The 20,577-nt window shown below is 51.8% G+C and overlaps 1 protein-coding gene across 1 annotated transcript; it reads right to left on the bottom strand.

The window, feature by feature from the left end:
- Window positions 1–562: 562 nt before the first annotated feature.
- Window positions 563–2,581, bottom strand: AVPR2 (arginine vasopressin receptor 2). Its single transcript, XM_055106214.3, has 3 exons — window positions 2,515–2,581; window positions 875–1,759; window positions 563–768 (listed from the first exon to the last, which is right to left on the bottom strand). Exons 1-3 carry the CDS (start codon window positions 2,579–2,581, stop codon window positions 563–565), a joined length of 1,158 nt encoding a protein of 385 aa, XP_054962189.1.
- Window positions 2,582–20,577: the final 17,996 nt, after the last annotated feature.

Here is a 20,577-nt window from a genome sequence, read left to right as displayed (position 1 = left end):
TGGCTGCCTGTGCCATGGATTCCAGAGCTGTGCACGTGACTGTGGGTGTGTGTGGGGAGTCTGTGTATGTCTCTGTGCTGCCTCCACACCCACCGTTACCCGGATCCAAGGAGACCCCTTGCCATGTGGAAAATGAGCTCCAATTTTTATTAGGGAGAGAATGAGGAGAGAGGGATTAGAAAGGCGGAGACAGGAAGGTCCCCTGGCCCCAGCCTGGTCCTTCCTTTTCAGGCCCCTGGGACCGCTGTCTCACCTGGGGGCACCTGCTCCCTCTTTCCTGCCACTCCTCGGGCCTCTGCTGCAGCCCCTCCTACACCCAGCTCAGTGAGCTGACCTGTGGGGCCCCCACAGTCCTGGGGCCTGAAGCTCTCCTCATACAGCTGGGGATGTGGAGACCCAGGCAGGGGCTGTGGCTTGTCTAGGGCCACACAGTGTCCCAGCCTCGGGGCCACAGGCTCTGGCCAATTCTCCATGGGTCCCCCTCCCAGTGGCCCCCAGGACCAGCCCCAGGAAGGCAGCTGAGCTTCTCAAAGCCTCTAGAGGCAAGACACCCAACAGCTCCTCACGATGAAGTGTCCTTGGCCAGGGAGGAGCTGGCGGTGGTGCAGGACTCATCTTGGGGACCCAGGCTGGGTGGGGTGCGTCCCCGGGCACAGCAGAGCAAGCTTCGCAGCTCTGAGGAGACACTGCTGCTGAAAGATGCATAGATCCAGGGGTTGGTGCAGCTGTTGAGGCTGGCCAGCAACATGAGCAGCACGAAGGGCGCCCCTGTGGAGGTGGAGGATCTAGGCTGGGTTCAGGATGGCTGGTGGGGCACAGGGGCACGCGGCCAAGCCCAAGTGGCCCCATCAGCCCTAGCCACGGCTACACCCACCTTCCAGAGGTGCCTCCGGGTCCCACGCGGCCCACAGCTGCACCAGGAAGAAGGGTGCCCAGCACAGCACATAGACGACCACAATCACTAGCGTCATCCTCACAGTCTTGGCCACAGCTGCTGACACGTGGGCTCCCTCACCGGGGCTGCCTGTCCGGCGTCCCCTGCGGCGCCCCCCAGGCCTCTCTGATGGCCCTGGCACCAGACTGGCATGAATCTCCCGGAAGATGAGCACCTGGCAGGCGGCGATACCCAGGGTAGGTGCCACGAACACCATCAGGGCAATCCAGGTGACATAGGTGCGACGGCCCCAGGGCTCCGCAAAGCAGGCCCAGCAGTCAGTGACCCCGCTGCCACTTTCCACGTTGCGCTGGGCGAAGATGAAGAGCTGGGGCAGGCTGAGAAGGAGCGAGAAGGCCCAAGCCACTAGCACTGGCCGGTTCCAGTGAGCCCCACTTCCATGGCGGTACGCCAGCATGGGACGGCAGATGGCACGGTGGCGGTCCAGCGTCATGGCCAGGATCATGTAGGAGGAGGCATACATGCCCACCATCTGCAGATACTTCACGGCCCGACACAGGGCATCTGGCCCACGGAAGCGGTCGGTGGCCTTCCAGGCCAGCTGGGGCAGCACTTGGAACAGAGCCACGGCCAGGTCGGCCAGGCACAAGTGGCCAATGAAGACGTGTATGGGTGCCCAGTGGCCCCGCCGGCCCCGCCGAGCTAGGGCCGCGAGCACCAGGCCATTGCTCAGGGCCACAGCCACAAAGACTATGGAGAGCAGCGCCAGCTCCGCCCGGGCTAGCAGCGGGTCCCGGGTGTCCAGTGGCCTCTCCTGGCTGCTGTTGCTGGGCAGGCTGGGCAGAGAGGGATGCCCAGGCACAGCTGGGCAGGGGTCGGGAAGAGGGCCTGGTTAGACAGGGTGCTGTGCAGGGGGACTCAGGCCTGCCTCCCGTGCCCCCATCCGGACACCCACTTCCTGGCTCCTAGCAGAGGGGACTCCAGGAAAGCCATGTTATGAGGGATACACACCCCAGGTTCATGCAGTCCAGAAGGAAGGGCAGCCCCAGCCCCAGCCCCAGCCCTGGCGGGGAAGTGGGGCTGTGCTCCCCTCCCCACTCATTGGCAGCCTGGAGAGACACACCCAGAGGTGAGGGTGAAGGAGGTCTTTAGAAAGAGGGGCTTCCCTGAATCGTCAAACCCACTCTGCCCACCGGACTCATGGAAGGGCAAGCCTTACCGGAAGTGGTGGACGCCATGAGCATGGTGGGGCCGGGGCAGGTGTTCTGAGGGCCTGGAGGTGATGTGCGGACTCAGCCTCTGCCTGAGGAGCAAGTTCAATGGCCCAGGGTCTCTGGACTGGAGCCCTTATAGAGATGCCAGCATGGCAGGTGCCTGTTGGCGTGTGTGCACGTGTGCGGTGGCAGTATGGCCAGTCCTGGGCAGGGAAGATTGAGAGGGATGGTCAGACAGACGGATGCACAGAACCCAGGATCCCCCAGGCAGCCCATGAGTCCCGGGTTTGGGAGTGGGCACCCCACACAGACACGCAGAACTCCCCTGCCCCAACCGAGGCCGAGAGAGGCCACCATCCGAGGGCTGGGGACTGGGCAGGGGGGTGGGCAGGCGCAGCCCCTTACCTGGCTGGGCTCCTGGGCAGCTGGGCGGTGGCGTGAAGGTGGCTGGGTGCTCAGATCTGCTCTCCATCGGCTGCCCTGCCCTGGCCCAGCCCAGCCTCTGGGAGTGACCTGGCCAGGAGGGGACTTCCTCCCCCTCCCCCTTTCCCCCAGGCCTCCCCTGGCCTCCTGTTTCCCTTCCTTTCCCCAGGGCCTCCCTGGTCCCGGCCCAGGACTCCCTCCTCCCACTGCCATAGCCTCCACGCCCACCCTCACCCTACCACGCCCCCCTGGTTGGATTGTCTGGGTTGGCAGTGCTCTGGGAGGTCACTTAGTTCAGCATTCCCATTTTATAAGTGGGGAAACTGAGGCCAGAGAGCGGTGGGTCTGGCCCAGGACTGCGCTGCTTTTTCATGGGAGCTTCACGCCCCCTTCCCAAGTTGGGGTCCTCCTGCTCCTCGCTGGGCCCAGGCAAGGAAGGGGTGAAAACACTTTCGCTGGGCCCCTCCCAGGCCCACGCAGGCCCCTCCTCCTCCCCAGTTAGGGCCCAGTTGGCCGGAGATGAGGGACAGGAAAGGGAGGAGTGGGGCAGGGGCCAAGCCAGGCTTCATGAACCCCTGTGAGATCCAGGGACACCCCCACCCTCTTCCTCCTGCCCCACCTGCAACTACCTGTCCTAGGAAGAGGGGCTGGGGACCTCCGTGTGCTCACGGGCTCCCTCCCACCACACACAACCTCACATACATGATACAGCCACACAGCCACAAACACACGACACAGAGACGCTCGCTCATGTTCTTGAACATACCATGAGTATGGACGCACCTTCCCTGTACCTGAGCCCTCCTCCTCCCTCCCCCAACACCTCTCTCCTTCCCCTGTCCCCACACCCCCTCCAGCCCCCATCCCAGTAGTTCTCTTTACACTCCCCCCGCACCCAGGCCTGGCTTGGCTCAGCCGAGGCCAGCCCAGCCCAGCCCAGCCCAAGGCAGCTGCTTTCTTCCTGTTTGTCTGTCTTCTCTGTTGCCCTGTGAAGCCAGAGACCAAAACAGCCTCACGGACCAGGCCCAAGTCCGGCCCGCGGCCAAGGCCTCCTCTTCCTGCCCAGAGAGCCTGGCAGCACCCTAGCCCCTCCCGGCCCTGTTAGGGTGGTGGGAACACAGGGTGGGCATTTTCCAGAGACAGCGCACACACCACAGCACATACATACATGCACACAGCCACACGCCACACACACATGCACCCACCACACACCCGTACGCCACACCACACACACACCAAGCCATGCACACATATATTACACACCACACACATGCACACATCACACACTCCCATACGCCACACACCCACACATGCACCCACCACACAGCCATACACACCACGCACCTGCACGCACCTGCACACCGTACCACACCACATACACACGCACAGCCAACACCACACACCCACACGCACACACCCGCAGCACACACAGGTGCACATCACACCCCGCATCTTTGCCATGTTTTTGCAGAGCCCCTTGGGGGCAGGCTGCAGAGTGCTGGCACCCCAGGCCTGACGCTTCAGCTGCATCTCCTCAGCGCATGCACGTCCTCATGCTGTCCCCAATAACCGCATGCTGTCACTAATCTAGGAGCATAGAAAAGGCCTTCCTAATGCCACCCAGATCAGTGGAATAGGAGATGGCTTCCCTCAACTGGCAGAGAATTTGGGGACCCCGGCTGGGGAATAGGAAAGCAAGGCTCCAGCCCCTGCTTGGCCCCTGCCCAGTAGTGTGACCTTGAACAGGCCACGCCAGCTCTTGGCACCTCAGCTTCCCCTTCTGTGCAATGGGACTTGATGATTGAGGGGGACTACGGTGGTAAGATGGGCAGGGGTGGGGACTGGCAAGGCCTTGGAAAAGCCTTTATTCCCTCCGTCTAAAGCCGGCTAGGGCGAGGAATCCATGCCAACCTTTTGGGGTGAGCAGGCAACCATCTCCTTATCAGTTTCTCTGCCTGAACGAGGCTGTGCAGTGCCGGATCTCAGCAGCAGGTTGGGACCTCCCCTAGCAATGTGGCCAGGCCCGTGGCAATCTCTGCCCCCCTGGACTCCTCGCTTCCTGTTGTTAAACTAGGGAAGAATCTGGAGGAAGGGCCCGCATGGTGGTCTCCTCTGGGATGCAAGAAGCCAGATCAGGATCCAGTGCCATTCTGCTCAGCCAGGACCCCGGGGAGGAACTGGGAGCCACATGGGCAGGCACTACATGGAACTGTGCCAGGAGAGAGGCCCTGGGCAGCCACCCCTCGGGGGCCAAGAAAGATGGGGCTGGGCAGCAGCTCCCATGGGAAGAAGGGCAGACTGTGCTGATTCACGCTAGGCCCACATGAGTCACTCAAGCCCCTGCCCTTGGGCGTTAACGGGCAGGGCATCTACCTGGGGGTGTGCCAGGCCCCCACTCCTGCCAGCGCAGCTCCCGTGTGCACACCTCCCACTGGTCCCTCTAAGACTTGCAGAAAGGGCTCTGTGAGTGCCAAGGTGTGGCTCCTGATCTTTCAGCCTAGTGTCTGGGCAGAAGAGGACAGGAGGCAGATTGGGGGGACACTGTTTGTCCCTCTCTATCTACCGGTTCCCCATGATCAGAACCTTCCATTCACCAAACTGCAAGTGCCGCTGGCCTAGCACTGTGGCTGCAGAGATGGAAGGACCTGGGCTCTGCCCCAGGAGCACATGGGCTTCTGCAGAGAAGAGTGGAGGCAGGGAGGCTGGTGGAAGCTGTGCCTCTCACCCAGGAGAGAAATGGTGCGACCCACTTAACACTGGGCAGCGGGGCTAGAGGGAGCAGGCAGGTGGAAAAGGCATTTAAAGGGCCCTGAAGGATTTGTAAGGGGTGGAAGACAAAGAGGAGGCAGCCAAGGACGAGGAGAAAGAGGCCCCCGATTGTGTGGGAGGGGTGCATGTGCAGATGGCGGAGCCTGTGGGCAGTGGGAAGGACGGAGCCAAGTGCCTGTCAACAGGAACGGCCCTCACAGGGACTGTGACCCGAAGGAGAATACCTAGAGCCCAGGAGATAGGGAGGAACAACGGGTTGGAGGATGGGATTGAAGGGGACAAAAACAAATTTAATAAAAACTCAAGTGTACTTGTGTGAATGTGAGGGTGTGAGGGTGTGCGTGTGTGAGGGTGAGAGGGTGTGTGTGAGAGGGTGGGCGTGTGTGTGTGAGTGTGCCTGTGTGAGGGTGTGCATGTGTGTGAGGGTTTGCGTGTGTGAGGGTGTGTGTGAGGGTGTGTGTGAGTGTGCGTATGTGAGGGTGGGCGTGTGTGTGAGGGTGTGTGTGGTGTGTGAGGGTGTGCATGTGAGGGTGCGTGAGGGTGTGTGGTGTGTGTGTGTGGCGTGGGTGGTTGTGTGTGAGGGTTGTGGTGTGCGTGGGTGGTTGTGTGTGAGGGTGTGTGGTTGTGTGTGTGGCGTGGGGGGTTGTGTGAGGGTGTGCGGTGTGTGTGTGGCGTGGGTGGTTGTGTGTGAGGGTGTGGTGTGTGTGTGGCGTGGGTGGTTGTGTGTGAGGGTGTGTGGTGTGTGTGGCGTGGGTGGTTGTGTGTGAGGGTGTGTGGTGTGTGGCGTGGGTGGTTGTGTGTGAGGGTGTGTGGTGTGTGTGTGGCGTGGGGGGTTGTGTGAGGGTGTGTGGTGTGTGTGGCGTGGGTGGTTGTGTGTGAGGGTGTGGTGTGTGTGTGGCGTGGGGGGTTGTGTGTGAGGGTGTGTGCGTGTGTGAGGGTGTGTGCGTGTGTGAGGGTGTGCACGTGTGAGGGTGTGCGCGCGTGAGGGTGTGTGCGTGTGTGAGGGTGTGTGCGTGTGAGGGTGTGTGGTGTGTGAGGGTGTGCGCGTGTGAGGGTGTGCGCGTGTGTGAGGGTGTGTGGTGTGAGGGTGTGTGCATGTGTGGTGTGTGAGGGTGTGTGGTGTGTGAGGGTGTGTGCGTGTGTGAGGGTGCGTGGTGTGTGAGGGTGTGTGCGTGTGTGAGGGTGTGTGCGTGTGTGAGGGTGTGTGCGTGTGTGAGGGTGTGCGCGTGTGAGGGTGTGCGTGTGTGAGGGTGTGTGCGTGTGAGGGTGTGCGTGTGAGGGTGTGTGGTGTGTGAGGGTGTGCGCGTGTGAGGGTGTGTGGTGTGTGAGGGTGTGTGCGTGTGTGAGGGTGTGTGGTGTGTGAGGATGTGTGCGTGTGTGAGGGTGTGTGGTGTGTGAGGGTGTGCGCGTGTGAGGGTGTGCGTGTGTGAGGGTGTGTGGTGTGTGAGGGTGTGTGCGTGTGTGAGGGTGTGTGGTGTGTGAGGGTGTGTGCGTGTGTGAGGGTGTGTGCGTGTGTGAGGGTGTGGGTGTGTGAGGGTGTGCGCGTGTGAGGGTGTGCGTGTGTGAGGGTGTGTGCGTGTGAGGGTGTGTGGTGTGTGAGGGTGTGTGCGTGTGAGGGTGTGTGGTGTGTGAGGGTGTGTGGTGTGAGGGTGTGTGGTGTGTGAGGGTGTGTGCGTGTGAGGGTGTGTGCGTGTGAGGGTGTGTGGTGTGTGAGGGTGTGTGCGTGTGAGGGTGTGTGCGTGTGAGGGTGTGTGGTGTGTGAGGGTGTGTGGTGTGTGAGGGTGTGTGCGTGTGTGAGGGTGTGTGCGTGTGTGAGGGTGTGTGCGTGTGAGGGTGTGTGGTGTGTGAGGGTGTGTGCGTGTGAGGGTGTGTGGTGTGTGAGGGTGTGTGCGTGTGAGGGTGTGTGGTGTGTGAGGGTGTGTGCGTGTGAGGGTGTGTGCGTGTGTGAGGGTGTGTGCGTGTGCCAATGATGACAGGAAGACAGCCTGCGGATGATCATCTAATTGTGTCCATTCACCTAAGTGAATAATAACTGGGAACGCTGGACAGAGCCTGTTTATAGCTGCGGAAAGGCAGCCCATGGAACTGGATAGATTAAGAGCCTCGCGGAGTGGAAGGGAGGGCCAGGGTCTCCAGCAGGTGCTGGGGTGAGGGGCGGGGGGTAGAAGGAGGGTGAGCGTTGAGGGCTTGAGGGCCGTACCCATAGATGGCCTCCAGGTCATCATGTGAGAGTCAGGCAGGAGGCGGCTCCCTGGCAAAACTGCAGAGATTTTTTTTTTTTCTTTTTTAAAGGCAGTGGCCCCTCCCCCTTTCCTCCCCAGAGGCGGCCGACTGCAGTTGCTGTTAGTGGGCTGTTTGGGTAACTGCCTCGGGGTTTCCCAGTCTGACTTCCTCTTGCTCTCTCTGCCTGCACGTTCCTCCCCCAGATTATTGCAGCAGCTGCTCCGGGTGTCTTCAGTGCTCATGCACTCACCACCCTGGAATGGCCCCCCGCAGGCAATGATTTCTCTCCTCCAGAATGACTTTTTTTTTTTTTTCGGCTTTATTGAGGTATGATTAGCATACAGTAAAATTCATTAATTGTAATTGTGCTGTTCAATAAGATTTGACAAATGTATACAGTCGTGTAACCACAACCACAATCATGACATAGAATAAATATTTTCGACATTCCAGAAAGTTCCCTCGTGGCCTTTTGCAGTCAAGCTTCTTCCCCTACCTGAAAGCCTAGCAACCACTGATCTATCACTATAGATTTTCCTTTTCTAGAATTTTATATAAATAGAATCATAGAGTATGTAGTATTTTCAAAAATTAGCCGGGCGTGGTGGCGCACGCCTATAATCCCAGCTACTCAGAGGCTGAGGCTGGAGAATCGCTTGAACCCGGGAGGCGGAGGTTTCAGTGAGCCGAGATCTTGCCATTGCACTCCAGCCTGGGTGACACAGCAAGACTCCGTCTCAAAAAAAATAATAATAAAAATAAATAAATAAATAAAAGAGTACATAGTATTTTGTGTAACTTCTTTTTTTTTATATATATTTTTTGGTGGGGAGGAGGCATAGTCTCTCACTCTGTCACCCGGTATACTGAAAGCTTTTATCACAAGTGAGTATTGAATTTTTTTCTTTTTTTTCTTTTTTTTTTTTGAGTTGGAGTTTCACTCTTGTTGCCCAGGCTGCAGTGCAATGGCGAGATCTTGGCTCACTGCAACCTTCGCCTCCCAGGTTCAAGAGATTCTCTTGCCTCAGCCTCCCAAGTAGCTGGGATTACAGGCAAGCGCCACCATGCCCAGCTAATTTTGTACTTTTAGTAGAGATGGGGTTTCTTCATGTTGGTCAGGCTGGTCTCGAATTCCCGACCTCAGGTGATCCACCTGCCTCGGCCTCCCAAAGTGCTGGGATTACAGGCATGAGCCACCACACCCGGCCAATTTTTGTGTTTTTAGTAGAGACAGGGTTTCATCATGTTAGCCAGGATGGTCTCGATCTCTTGACCTCTGATCCACCCACCTTGGCCTCCCAAAGTGCTGGGATGACAGGTGTGAGCCACTGTGCCTGGCTGTTGTTTACCATTTTTACATCTGTATTAATGAGAGATGCTGGTCTACGTTTTCCCTTTCTGTAATATCTTTGGTTTGGGGATGAGTATAACGCTGACTTTATAAAATGAGTTGGGAAGTGTTCTCTCTTTTTCTGTTTTCTGGAAGAGTTTGTATAGAATTGGTATTATTTACACAAACCTGGAGTTTTCTTTGTGAGAATTTTTTCAGTTATAAATTCAACTCTTCTGACAGATACAGGGCTAATCAGGTTATCCATTTTTTTCCTAAATGAGCGTTGACCATTTGTATCTTTCAAGGAATTTGTCCATTTCATCTAAGTTGTTGGATGTATTGGAATAAGTTTTTCACAACATCCTCTTATCACTTTTTTATGTTTGTAGGATCTGTAATAATGCCCCCTCTCTTTTATTCTCCATATTGGTAATTTGTATCTTCTCTCCTTTTTTTTTTTTCTGATCAGTCTGGCTAGAGGCTTATCAATTTCATTGATCTTTTTGTTTTGTTTTGTTTTGAAACGAAGTTTTGCTCTTGTTGCCCAGGCTGGAGTGCAGTGGTGTGATCTTGGCTCACTGCAAACTCCACCTCCTGGGTTCAAGCGATTCTCCTGCCTCAGCCTCCCGAGTAGCTGGGATTACAGATGCCCACCACCATGCCTGGCTAATTTTTTGTATTTTTAGAATAGATGGGGTTTCACCATGTTGGCCAGGCTGGTCTTGAACTCCTGACCTCAGGTGATCCACCCATCTCGGCATCCCATGATCTTTTCGTTTCTTTTTTTTTTTTTTTTTTTTAATTTTTGAGACAGGGTCTCACTCTGTCATCCAGGCTGGAGTGCAGTGGTGAGATCTCAGCTCACTACAACCTGGACCTCCTGAGCTCAAGTGATCCTCCCACCTTAGCCTCCCTAGTAGCTGGGACTGCAGGCATGAGCCACCACACCTGGCTAATTTTTGCATTTTGTGTAGAGACAGGTTTTTGCCACGTTGCCCAGGCTAGTCTCAAACTCCTGGGCTAAAGCAATCTACCTGCCTCCACCTCCCAAAGTGCTGGGAATAGCGCCATACCCAGCCTGAGTGTTTCAAAGAAGCAGATTTTGTTTTGATCCTTTATTATTTCTATTTCTTCTTATTCTTCTTCTTCTTTTTTTGACGAAGACTCACTCTGTCGTCCAGGCTGGAGTGTAGTGGCACAATCTTGGCTCACTGCAACCTCTGCCCCCGAGGTTCAAGCGATTCTCCTGCCACAACCTCCCAAGTAGCTGGGATTACAGGCGCCTGCCACCACGCCCAGCTGATTTTTGTCTTTTTAGTAGTGACGGGGTTTCACCCGTGTTGGTCAGGCTGGTCTCGAATTCCTGACCTCAGGTGATCCGCCCACCTCTGCCTCCCAAAGTGCTCGGATTACAGAAGTGAGCCACCGTGCCCAGCCCCATTTACTCCTCATTTGTTGTTATGCTTCGTGGTATTGTTTGGGTTTTTTTTTTTTTCTAGTTTGTTTAGAGACAGGGTCTCACTCTGTCACCCAGGCAGGAGTGCAGAGGTGTGATGATAGCTCATTGCAGCTGCAAACTCCTGGGCTTAAGCAATCCTCCTGCCCCAGCCTCCCCAGTAGCTAGGATTATAGGTAGTTACCACCACACCTGGCTAATTTTTTTTTTTTTTTTTCTGAAATGGAGTTTCGCTCTGTCTCCCAGGCTGGAGTGCAATGGCGTGATCTCAGCTTACCACAACCTCTGCCTCTGGGGTTCAAGGGATTCTACTGCCTCAGCCTCCTGAGTAGATGGGACTACAGGCGCATGCCATCATGCACGGCTAATTTTTTTTTTTTTTGTATTTTTAGTAGAGAGAGGGTTTTACTATGTTGGCCAGGCTGGTCTCGAACTCCTGACCTCATGATCCATCCACCTTGGCCTCCCAAAGTGCTGGGATTACAGGCATGAGCCGCCGTGCCTGGTCCACCTGGCTAATTTTAAAATTTTTTGTAGAGGCCAGGCGCAGTGGCTCACGTCTGCAACTCTAGCACTCTGAGACGCTGAGGCAGGTGCATCACTTGAGGTCAGGAGTTTGAGACCAGCCTGGCCAACTGGTGAAACCCCGTCTCCACTAAAAAAAAAAAAAAAAAAAAAAAAAAAAAATTAGCCAGACATGGTGGCACACACCTGTAGTCCCAGCTACTTGGGAGGCTGAGGCAGGAGAACTACTTGATCCCAGGAGGCAGAGGTTGCAATGAGCCGAGATCGCACCACTGCACTCCAGCCTGGGCGACAGAGCGAGACTCTGACTCAAAAAAAAAAAAAAAAAAAAATTAACCAGGTGTGGTGGTGACTACCTGTAATCCTAGCTACTTGTAGAGACAGGGTCTCACTCTGTCGCCCAGGCTGGTCTTGAATTTCTGGCCTCAAGTGATCCTCCCACCTTGGCCTCCCAAAGCACTGAGATTATAGACGTGAGCCACTATGTAATGCCTACTTTTTTAAATTTTTTCTATTTTACTGATTTCTACTCTTTAACTTATTATTCCCTCCCTTATGCTTATTCTGGATTTAATTAGCCCTTTCTTTTCTAGTTTCTTTTTTATTTTATTTTATTTTATTTTATTTATTTATTTATTTATTTATTTGAGACAAAGTCTCGCTTCGTTGCCAGGCTGGAGTGCAGTGGTGCGATCTTGGCTCACTGCAACTTCTGCCTCCCAGATTCAAGCAATTCTTCTGCCTCAGCCTGCTGAGTAGCTGGGATTACAGGTGCACACCACCACGCCCAGCTAATTTTTGTATTTTTTAGTAGAGATGGGGTTTCACCATGTTGGTCAGGATCATCTCGATCTCTTGACCTCATGATCCGCCTGCCTCGGCCTCCCAAAGTGCTGGGATTACAGGTATGAGCCACCGTGACCGGCTCTAGTTTCTTAAAGTAGAAATTTAAATAATTATTTTGGGACCTTTCTGCTTTTCTAATATAAGTAGTTCCTTTTCCTCTAATCAGTTGTTTTGTTGAATTCCCAAATTTTCATGTTTTATTTTCATTTCTATTCAGTGAAAAATATGTTCTACCAATAATTTTACTTGTGGTTTCTTCTTTGGTTCTTGGGTTATTTGGAAGTAGATATTTTTTCATTTCAAAATATTTAGAAAATTCCTAGATGTCTTTTTGTTGTTGATTTCTAATTCAACATCATTTTGGTCAGAAATCGTACTTTGTATGATTTTGACCCTTTGTAATTTATTGAGGCTTGCTCGACTGCCCAGAAGTTGTCTGTGTTGGTTGGGGTTCCATCTGCACTTGAGAAGAATATGTGTTCTGCTGTTGTTGGATGTAGTGTTCCGTACATATCAATTGAGTCAATTAGGTTGATAGTGTTGTTCAAATCTATATTCTTATGATTTTTTTCCTATTTGTTTTATCATTTACTGAGAAAGGAATGTTAAAGTTGGCCAGTATGTTTGGAGATTTATCTGTATCTAGAACCCTTTAGTCCTATAAATTTTGTTTCATATATTTGGTAGATTAGGTGCTTATATATTTGAAATGGTTGTGTTTTCTTGATTATGTGTTCTTTTTTCATTATGACATGTCTCTCTTGATCTCTAGTAAACTCTTTGTCTTGAATTCTGCTCTACCTGATGTTAGTATGATGCCATGGCAGCTTTCTTATGCTCAGTGTTTGCTTGGTATATCTTTTTCCATACTTTTACTCTCAACATGTCTGTGTCTTTATGCTTCAAATGTGCTTCTTGTAAATAACATATAGCTATTTTATCTAGCCCAACAGTCTCTGCCTTTTAACTGGTGTGTGTGGCAGATTGTGTTTTTCAAAGGTAGCCCCAACAATATCTCCCATCCCACATGCTCTCCTGGAACCTTGCCACTTCCCCATCAAGAGGTGGAATTTAACCCTCCCCCCTATAATCTGGGCAGGCTTGTGACTTTCTTGTACTCAAGATAATATGGTAAAAGTGGTGCTGATTGATTTCTGAGGCTAGTGCAGAAAAGGTGATGCAGCTTCTGCCTTGTTAACAGGGACACTCACTCTTCAAGCCTTTAGCCACCATGTAAGCATTCCAACTTCCCTGATGCTATAAGGAAGCCCAATTCAGCCATCATGGAAGGACCACACAAAATGGCTCTGAGGCCAGGCACAGTAACTCACACGTGTAATCCCAACACTTTGGGAGGCTGAGGTGGGCGGATCAAGAGGTCAGGAGACAGAGACCAGCCTGACCAACATGGTGAAACCCTGTCTCTACTGAAAAACACAAAAATTAGCTGGGTGTGCTGGCGTGCGCCTGTAATCCCAGCTACTCGGGAGGCTGAGGCAGGAGAATGGCTTGAACCCGGGAGGCAGAGATTGCAGTGAGCTGAGATCGTGCCACTGCACTCCAGCCTGGGGACAGGATGTGACTCTGTCTCAAAAAAAAAAAAAAAAAAGGGCCAGGCATGGTGGCTCACACCTGTAATCCCAGCACTTTGGGAGCCGAGGTGGGCGGATCAGTTGAGGTCAGGAGTTGGAGACCAGTCTGGCCAACATGGTGAAATCCCATCTCCACTAAAAATACAAAAAATTAGCTGGGGCATGGTGCTATGTGCCTGTAGTTCCAGCTACTTGGGAGGCTGAGGCAGGAGAATCACTTGAACCCGGGAGGCGGAGGTTGCAGTGAGCTGAGACCCCGCCACTGCACTCCAGCCTGGGCAACAAAGTGAGACACCTTCTCAAAAAAAAAAAAAAAAAAAAAGGCTCTGAGGCAATATGAAGAGGGCCACCATCTGACAGCCACCACATGAAAGACCTGGGCCAGGACTGCCCAGGTGAGCCCTTCCCAAATTCCTTTTTTTTTTTTTTTTTAAGGCAGGGTCTCACTCTGTCAGCCAGGCTGGAGTGCAGTGGCATGATCACGGCTCACTGCAGCCTCGACCTCCCGGGCTCAAGGGATCCTCCCATGTCAGCCTCCTGAGTAGCTGGGACTATAGACATGTACCACCATACCCAGCTAATTGTTGTATTTTTATAGAGACAGGGTCTTTCCATGTTGCCCAGGCTGTTCTCAAACTCCTGGGCTCAAGCAATCCTCCCACTTCAGCCTCCCAAAGTACTGGGATTACAGGTGTGAGCCACCACAACTGGCCTATTTCTATTTTAAGAAGTAAATAATCATATATATTTATCCCTTCTGGGGTAAATATATGTAATAGAACAGTGGGGAAGATACACATAAAATTATGCCCAAAAAAGGGCATGACCCTTCTTGTCAGGCCATTAGTGTGTGCATGCGTGTGTGTGTATTAGAGGCTGGTGTGTAGTTAAGTGGAGTCTGGGGCTTCTTGTTGCTTTGCGTAGACTCAGTTTTCTGTATACTTCGAATGATTTCAGAGCAGCATCAGAACATTCTCTTTGGTGGGACTTGTGATCTGAGTGGCTGGGAGTTTCTTTGGTTCTCCTGCCTCACCCGTAGACTTCAGCAGATCCCTGAGCGCACATTCCCGGGTGCCTATTGTAGGTCTTTTGCCTCCACTCCAACCACAGTTCGCTTCTGGTTTGTACTCAGTGTAAGGCTTAGAATCAACCGGAAGGTTTGTTTCAGTTCTTCTGTCCTGCCTTAAGACTTCCTAGAGCCTGGGGATGAACTCTTCAGTCCTCCTGCCATGCTTCAGTCACCAGTTACAGCTGCTCTGTACTCAGTGGAAGGTCAGGAGCCTCAGGGGGGTTCCTGTCAGTTCCCTTGTCCTGCATCCAGACTTCAGCAGCCTGAGCACATGTCTACCTCGGAGAGTATCTTTCGGCCCACCTGCTTTGCCTTCAAACTTTCTTGGTGAAGGCCCATGCAAAAGAGTTAGTGGGTGAATGTAAGCTCTCTTGAATGGGAGGCATTAGAGAGTCTATAGCCTCATGCCGTCGCACACTCAGCCTTTTAAAATGTGTTCAGAGTTTCTCTGTTTCTTTTGTACACAAGTCTGTGGCAGCCTCCTCTTCCTGCTGCTGCTGTGCCAAAAATCAAAGCAGTTATGGGGCTCTTTTCTCCTAGAAAGGGCTTTTCAAGATTTTGATTTTTTTTTCCCCCAACCTCAGCTTCCCGATAGCCTTAAAAGAAAAAAAATCCTATGATTTGTAGGTTATCCAGCTTCTTGTAGCTAGGATGGGAGTGATGTTGTCTTGCAACTTTCTGTATTTTGTTAGAAGAAAAATATCCATCTATTGAATTTTTCATGTATGCTTCCACAAAAAACTCTTGTTTGTTCGCTGAATGTTCCTTTTTTATAGCATCCTATTCTTGATTCATGGATATTTTTACATTCTATTATCTCCCTGAGTGAGTTAATAGCTTTAAAAATTCTTTTTTTAAAAATTTTTTTATGAGACAGATTCTCGCTCTGTCGCCCAGGCTGGAGTGCCATGGCACAATCTCAGCTCACCGCAAGCCCCGCCTCCTGGGTTCAAGCAATTCTCCTGCCTCGGCTTTCTGAGTAGCTTGGATTACAGGCATGCGCCACCACGCCCAGCTAATTTTTGTATTTTTTAGTAGAGATGGGGTTTCACCATGTTGGTCAGGCTGGTCTCAAACTCCTGGCCTCGTGATCTGCCCCCCTCGGCCTCCCAAAATGCTGAGATTACAGGAGTGAGCCACTGTGCCCAGCCTAGTTTTAAAAATTATTACCTCTCATAGTCGTGTTTCCCAACAATTGTTTTCCTGTTTGTTTTGATTTTGATCTTTCCTGCTTTCATGCTAAAGGTTTTCCTCAGGTGTCTGGTGATCCTTGGTTGTCTTCTCATATTTAAGAATGGGGCAGGCTGGGCATGGCAGCTCATGCCTGTAATCCTAACACTTTGGGAGGCCGAAGTGGGTGGATCACCTGAGGTCAAGAGACCAAGTCCATCCTGGCCAACATGGTGAAACCCTGTTTGTACTAAAAATACAAAAATTAGCTGGGCATGGTGGTACGCACCTGTAGTCCCAGCTACTTGGGAGCCTGAGGCAGGAGAATCGCTTGAATCCGGGAGGTGGAGATTGCAGTGAGCCGAGATTGTGCCACTGCACTCCAGCCTGGGCAACAAGAGCGAAACTCTGTCTCAAAAAAAAAAAAAAAAAAGAATGGGGCACTAATGAGCTGACTGAAAAGGAAGGACATGTCAACTATGAGCTTCATCATAGGATGATGTAGCTGGGCTGGTTTTATTGGAGAACCCCAATTTTACTACCTTTTCGTTCACCTTGGGATGGCCAAATACCCAGAGATACATCTTTAGCCTGCTGCCTGAGGCTGGTTGTCAGCACTTGAGAAACAGAGTGGGCCAGGAGGGTCCAAAGTGGTCCAAATTCAGTAGGTAAATATTTATTTAACCCCCTCATTTTTAGTATGGTGCCATCTAAGCTGTTCCTGGTACTCCCCACTTGAAACACTCTTTGTTTCATCATCTCCAAAGAATAAACATTCTGTTCCGTTGGGATGGGGAAAAGCATGTGGAGATCTGACTGCCTCTTCAACAGACTTTTAATGGCACTTCCATACTCACCCCCATTTTCTGGCTCCTGTCTAGGATGTGTGTGGGTTCCGCAGTGAAATTCAGGTGGTGCTCAGCTTTCCCCATTGTCCCACTTTCCTGGGTCTGCTTCATCAGTTACTGTTCAGCTCCCATGATTTTGCTGCTGTTTTCTATTTTCCCATTATTTCTGTCCTTGGGAGTTTTTCTTTTTAAAAAGTCATTTACTGTCATTTTGGTGGGATTTCATGAGGAAGAGAAAGTGAATGTATGTGCTTAATCTGTCACTTTCTCCTTCCTTCCTTCCTTCCTTTTCTTTCTTTTCTTTCTTTCTTTCTGATGGAGTCTTGCTCTGTTGCCCAGGATGCAGTGTAGTGGCATGATCTCGGCTCACTGCAACCTCCGCCTCCTGGGTTCAACTGGTTTTCCTGCCTCAGTCTCCCGAGTAGCTGGGATTACAGGTGCCCCATCATGCCCGGCTAATTTTTTTTTTTTTAACTTTTAGTAGAGACAGGGTTTCACCTTGTTGGACAGGCTGGTCTCGAACTCCTGACCTCAAGTGACCCGCCCGCCTTGGTCTCCCAAGGTGCTGGGATTACAGGCATCAGCCACTGCACCCAGCCGGTGCACTGCGTGGAAGGGAAGCAGGGCTGGCTAAGGGCATGTGACAGGATTGTGATATTCATGGGCAGCTTGTTTGGAGCCCATAAGTCCCTAGGGATACCAGTCTACACAGTAACATGATCACCTCCAGGCTGTGAGGAGGAGTGGTGAAGGCAAACAAGCAATTCTTTTCAAAGCATGGGGTTTCGTGGGCCTAGTATAAAGAAAAACAAGGGAATGCATGACTTCAGTGTGGTTAGATACGAGAGGTCGAGCAAGATGCCCACCAAGACATACTCCCTGCTGCAGCAGCACCACTAGCCAGTGACTTACCCATTGGTGGTGTCTTAGTCAGCTCCAGCTGCCATCACAAAATACCACAGACTGGGTGGCTTAAACAATGGAAATGTATCTTCTCACAATTCTGGAGGTTGGAAGTCCCAGATCAAGGTCTGGCAGGGTCCACTTCTGGTGAGGGCTGTCTTCCTGGTTTAGAGACAGCCACCTTCTCACTGTGTCCTCACATGGTAGGGGCAGTGGTGGAGGGGAGGGAACAGTGCTTTTCTTGTGTTCTTTTTCTTTCTCTCTTTCTTTTCTTTCTCTTTCTTTCTTTCTTTCTTTCTTTCTCTTTCTTTCTTTCTCTTTCTTTCTTTCTTTCTTTCTTCTTTCCTTCTCTCTCTTTCTTTCTTTTCTTTTGAGGCAGGGTCTTACTCTGTCACCCAGGTTGGAGTGCAGTGGTGCAATCTCGGCTCACTACAGCCTCCCCACCAAGGCTCAAGTGATTCTCCCACCTCAGCCTCCCGAGTAACGGACTACAGGCGTGTGTCACTATGCCTGGCTATTTTTTTGTATTTTTTGTAGAGATGGGGTTTCACCATGTGGCCCAGGCTAGTCTCAAACTCCTGGACTCAGGTGATCTGCCCACCTTGGTCTCCCAAAGTGCTGGGATTATAGGCATAAGCCATCATGTCCAGCCTCTCTGTTCTTCTTTATCTGCTCCATCTGGGAGTTAGGACTTCAACGTGCGAATTTTGGGGGTACACACACATTAAGTCCATAACAGATGGCCATACTGCCTATCACACAGCTTGAACCAACCTTGGCCTCAGCTGCCTGGACCAGGAGCCCGCACCTGGCCAAGACTAGCTAGTCCATAGGCTGGTTAGTTGCCTACGAAGTTACCTGGCATGAAGGCTCCACCAAAATGAGGATAATGAGTATTTGGGCCCATAAGTTTCTCTCTCTTGGAATTGAAACTGCAGTGAGATTAGAAGCCAAAAGACATGTGCAGAAAAAGCCATGGGTATTTGTCACAAAGCAGGAGAATGCCAGGAGAAGCAAAGACATGAAGAAAAGATGGACACAGAGGAGAGGGGACAGCGGCTGGTGGGTAGTGACAGGCACCGTGGGGGCTGCAGCACCATAATAGCAGTTCAGGGGTGGGAGTGTGGGGGTGTGGGTAAGTCCCTAGAGCTACTGAAAACCAGGCTTCCCAAAGCTCAGACGGCTGACTCTGCCTGGGTTCCTGTCCACATATCTGAGCTCACTGCCTTCCTCATTCCTACATGATAATAGGGCCCACCTCATGTGGCTAGTATGTTATCCCAGGCTGTGCATTGTGTAGGAGGAGGGAAGATGTATTAGTGATCTGTGGCTGCAAACCAAATCACCCCCAAATGCAGTAATTCAAAATGACAGTAACCATTTATTATCTCATAATCTCTGTGGGTCAGGATTCAGGAGTGGCTTAGCTGGATTGTTCTAGCTCAAAGGCTCTTGTGAGGCTGCAGTGGGATTCTGGCCATGACTGCAGTCATGCAAAGGCTTGGCTGGGGCTGGAGGATCCTTTTCAAAATGGCGGAAGACCTTTGTTTCTCTCCATGTGAGCTCCTCCATAGGGCTGTTGAGTGTCCTCACGATGTGGCACCTGGCTTCACCCAACAGAGCAATCCGAGAGAGAGAGAGAGAGAGAGAGAGAGAGAGAGAAAACAAGGAGGAAGCAGCAGTGCCTGTGTGACCTAGTCCCCACAGCTGCAGCCATTGCTTCCGCTTTATTCTTTTCATCAGAAGTGAGCCAGGTGTGGTGGTGTGTGCCTGTGGTCCCAACTCCTGAGGAGGCTGAGGCAGGAGGATCACTTGAGCCCAGAAGTTCGAGGCTGCAATGAGCTATGAACATGCCACAGCACTCCAGCCTGAGTGACAGAGCAGGACCTCAACTTCTAAAATAAAATTTAAAAAAGAAATGAGGCCGGGCACAGTGGCTCAAGCCTGAAATTCCAGCACTTTGGGAGGCTGAGGCGGGCGGATCACCTGAGGTCAGGAGTTCGAGACCAGCCTGGCCAACGTGATGAAACCTCGTATCTACTAAAAATACAAAAATTAGCTGGGCGTGCTGGTGGGGGCTTGTAATCTCAGCTACTTGGGGGGCTGAGGCAGGAGAATCGCTTGAACCCAGGAGGTGGAGGTTGCAGTGAGCCGAGATCACGCCACTGCATGCCAGCCTGGGCAACAGACTGAGACTCCATCTCAAAAAAAAAAAAAAAAAGGCGGTGGCTCACACACCTGTAATCCCAGCACTTTGGGAGGCCGAGGTAGGTGGATCACTTGAGGTCAGGAGTTCGAGACCAGACTGACCAACATGGTGAAACCCCATCTCTACTGAAAATACAAAAATTAGTTGGGCGTGGTGGCCCACGCCTGTAATCCCAGCTACTTGGGAGGCTGAGGCAGGAGAATTGCTTGAACCCAGGAGGTGGAGGTTGCAGCAAGCTGGGATCACACCATTGCACTCCAGCCTGGGCAACAGGAGCGAAACTCCATCTCAAAAAAAAAAAGTGAGCCACCAAGTCCAGCCTATACTCAAGAGGAGGAGAATTAAGCACTACCTCTTGAAGGCAGGAGTATCAAATAATTTATGGACCTACATTAAAACCACCAGAGCAGAGGTATTAGTTAACTTTAGACTTTATTACGAATGCATGTTAAAATAGGTAGAGGAACTACTAAAAAATTCATAGAGCACTTCTAAACAAACAGAGGGGAAAATAGAATGAGAAAACAAATCCAGTCCATCTAAAAGATGACCAAGAGCAGAGCATCTGCCTGGGCATATTGACAGCTCTCGGCACTCACTCCCACCTTGTGGGCTCTGCATGGCAGAGGCTGGAAATGTTCCAGACTCCAGAGCAGCTGGACTTTGGGAAGCAAATTTAGTTTTGCCAATTGGCAAATTGGCAAATTTGCCAATTGCCAAATTGGGTGTGCTCACATGAAGTTTGGATGACTGAAGGAAGGGAAGCCACACTTCTGCTGTGTGGGGCTGCGTTTCTGCTGGACATCAAAGAATTTCTGGGGTCTAACCTTCACTTCTTAGTTGTTGAGGGGCACTTGTGGCAGCAATGGCTTCCTGGTCCCAGCTTGCTGATCCTCAGGTCATGACTTTGGTGGTGTCTTTTTGAACTCAAAGGTTACACTGGCCGCCTCCCAATCCCCCATCTTGTGGATGGTGGCAGAGGTAGCAGCTCCCTTGAGGAGCCAGGTCTGCACTGGTGTTATCAACACCTAGCCCAGAGTCCACTCCTTTGGCCCATCCAATGGTCAGGTAAGCATCTAATCCCTTCTACAGAATCCCTTTC

Source organism: Pan paniscus, chromosome X, assembly GCF_029289425.2.
Source record: "Pan paniscus chromosome X, NHGRI_mPanPan1-v2.0_pri, whole genome shotgun sequence".
Lineage (NCBI taxonomy): Eukaryota > Metazoa > Chordata > Mammalia > Primates > Hominidae > Pan > Pan paniscus.
This window is presented reverse-complemented; position numbering and strand designations above follow the sequence as displayed.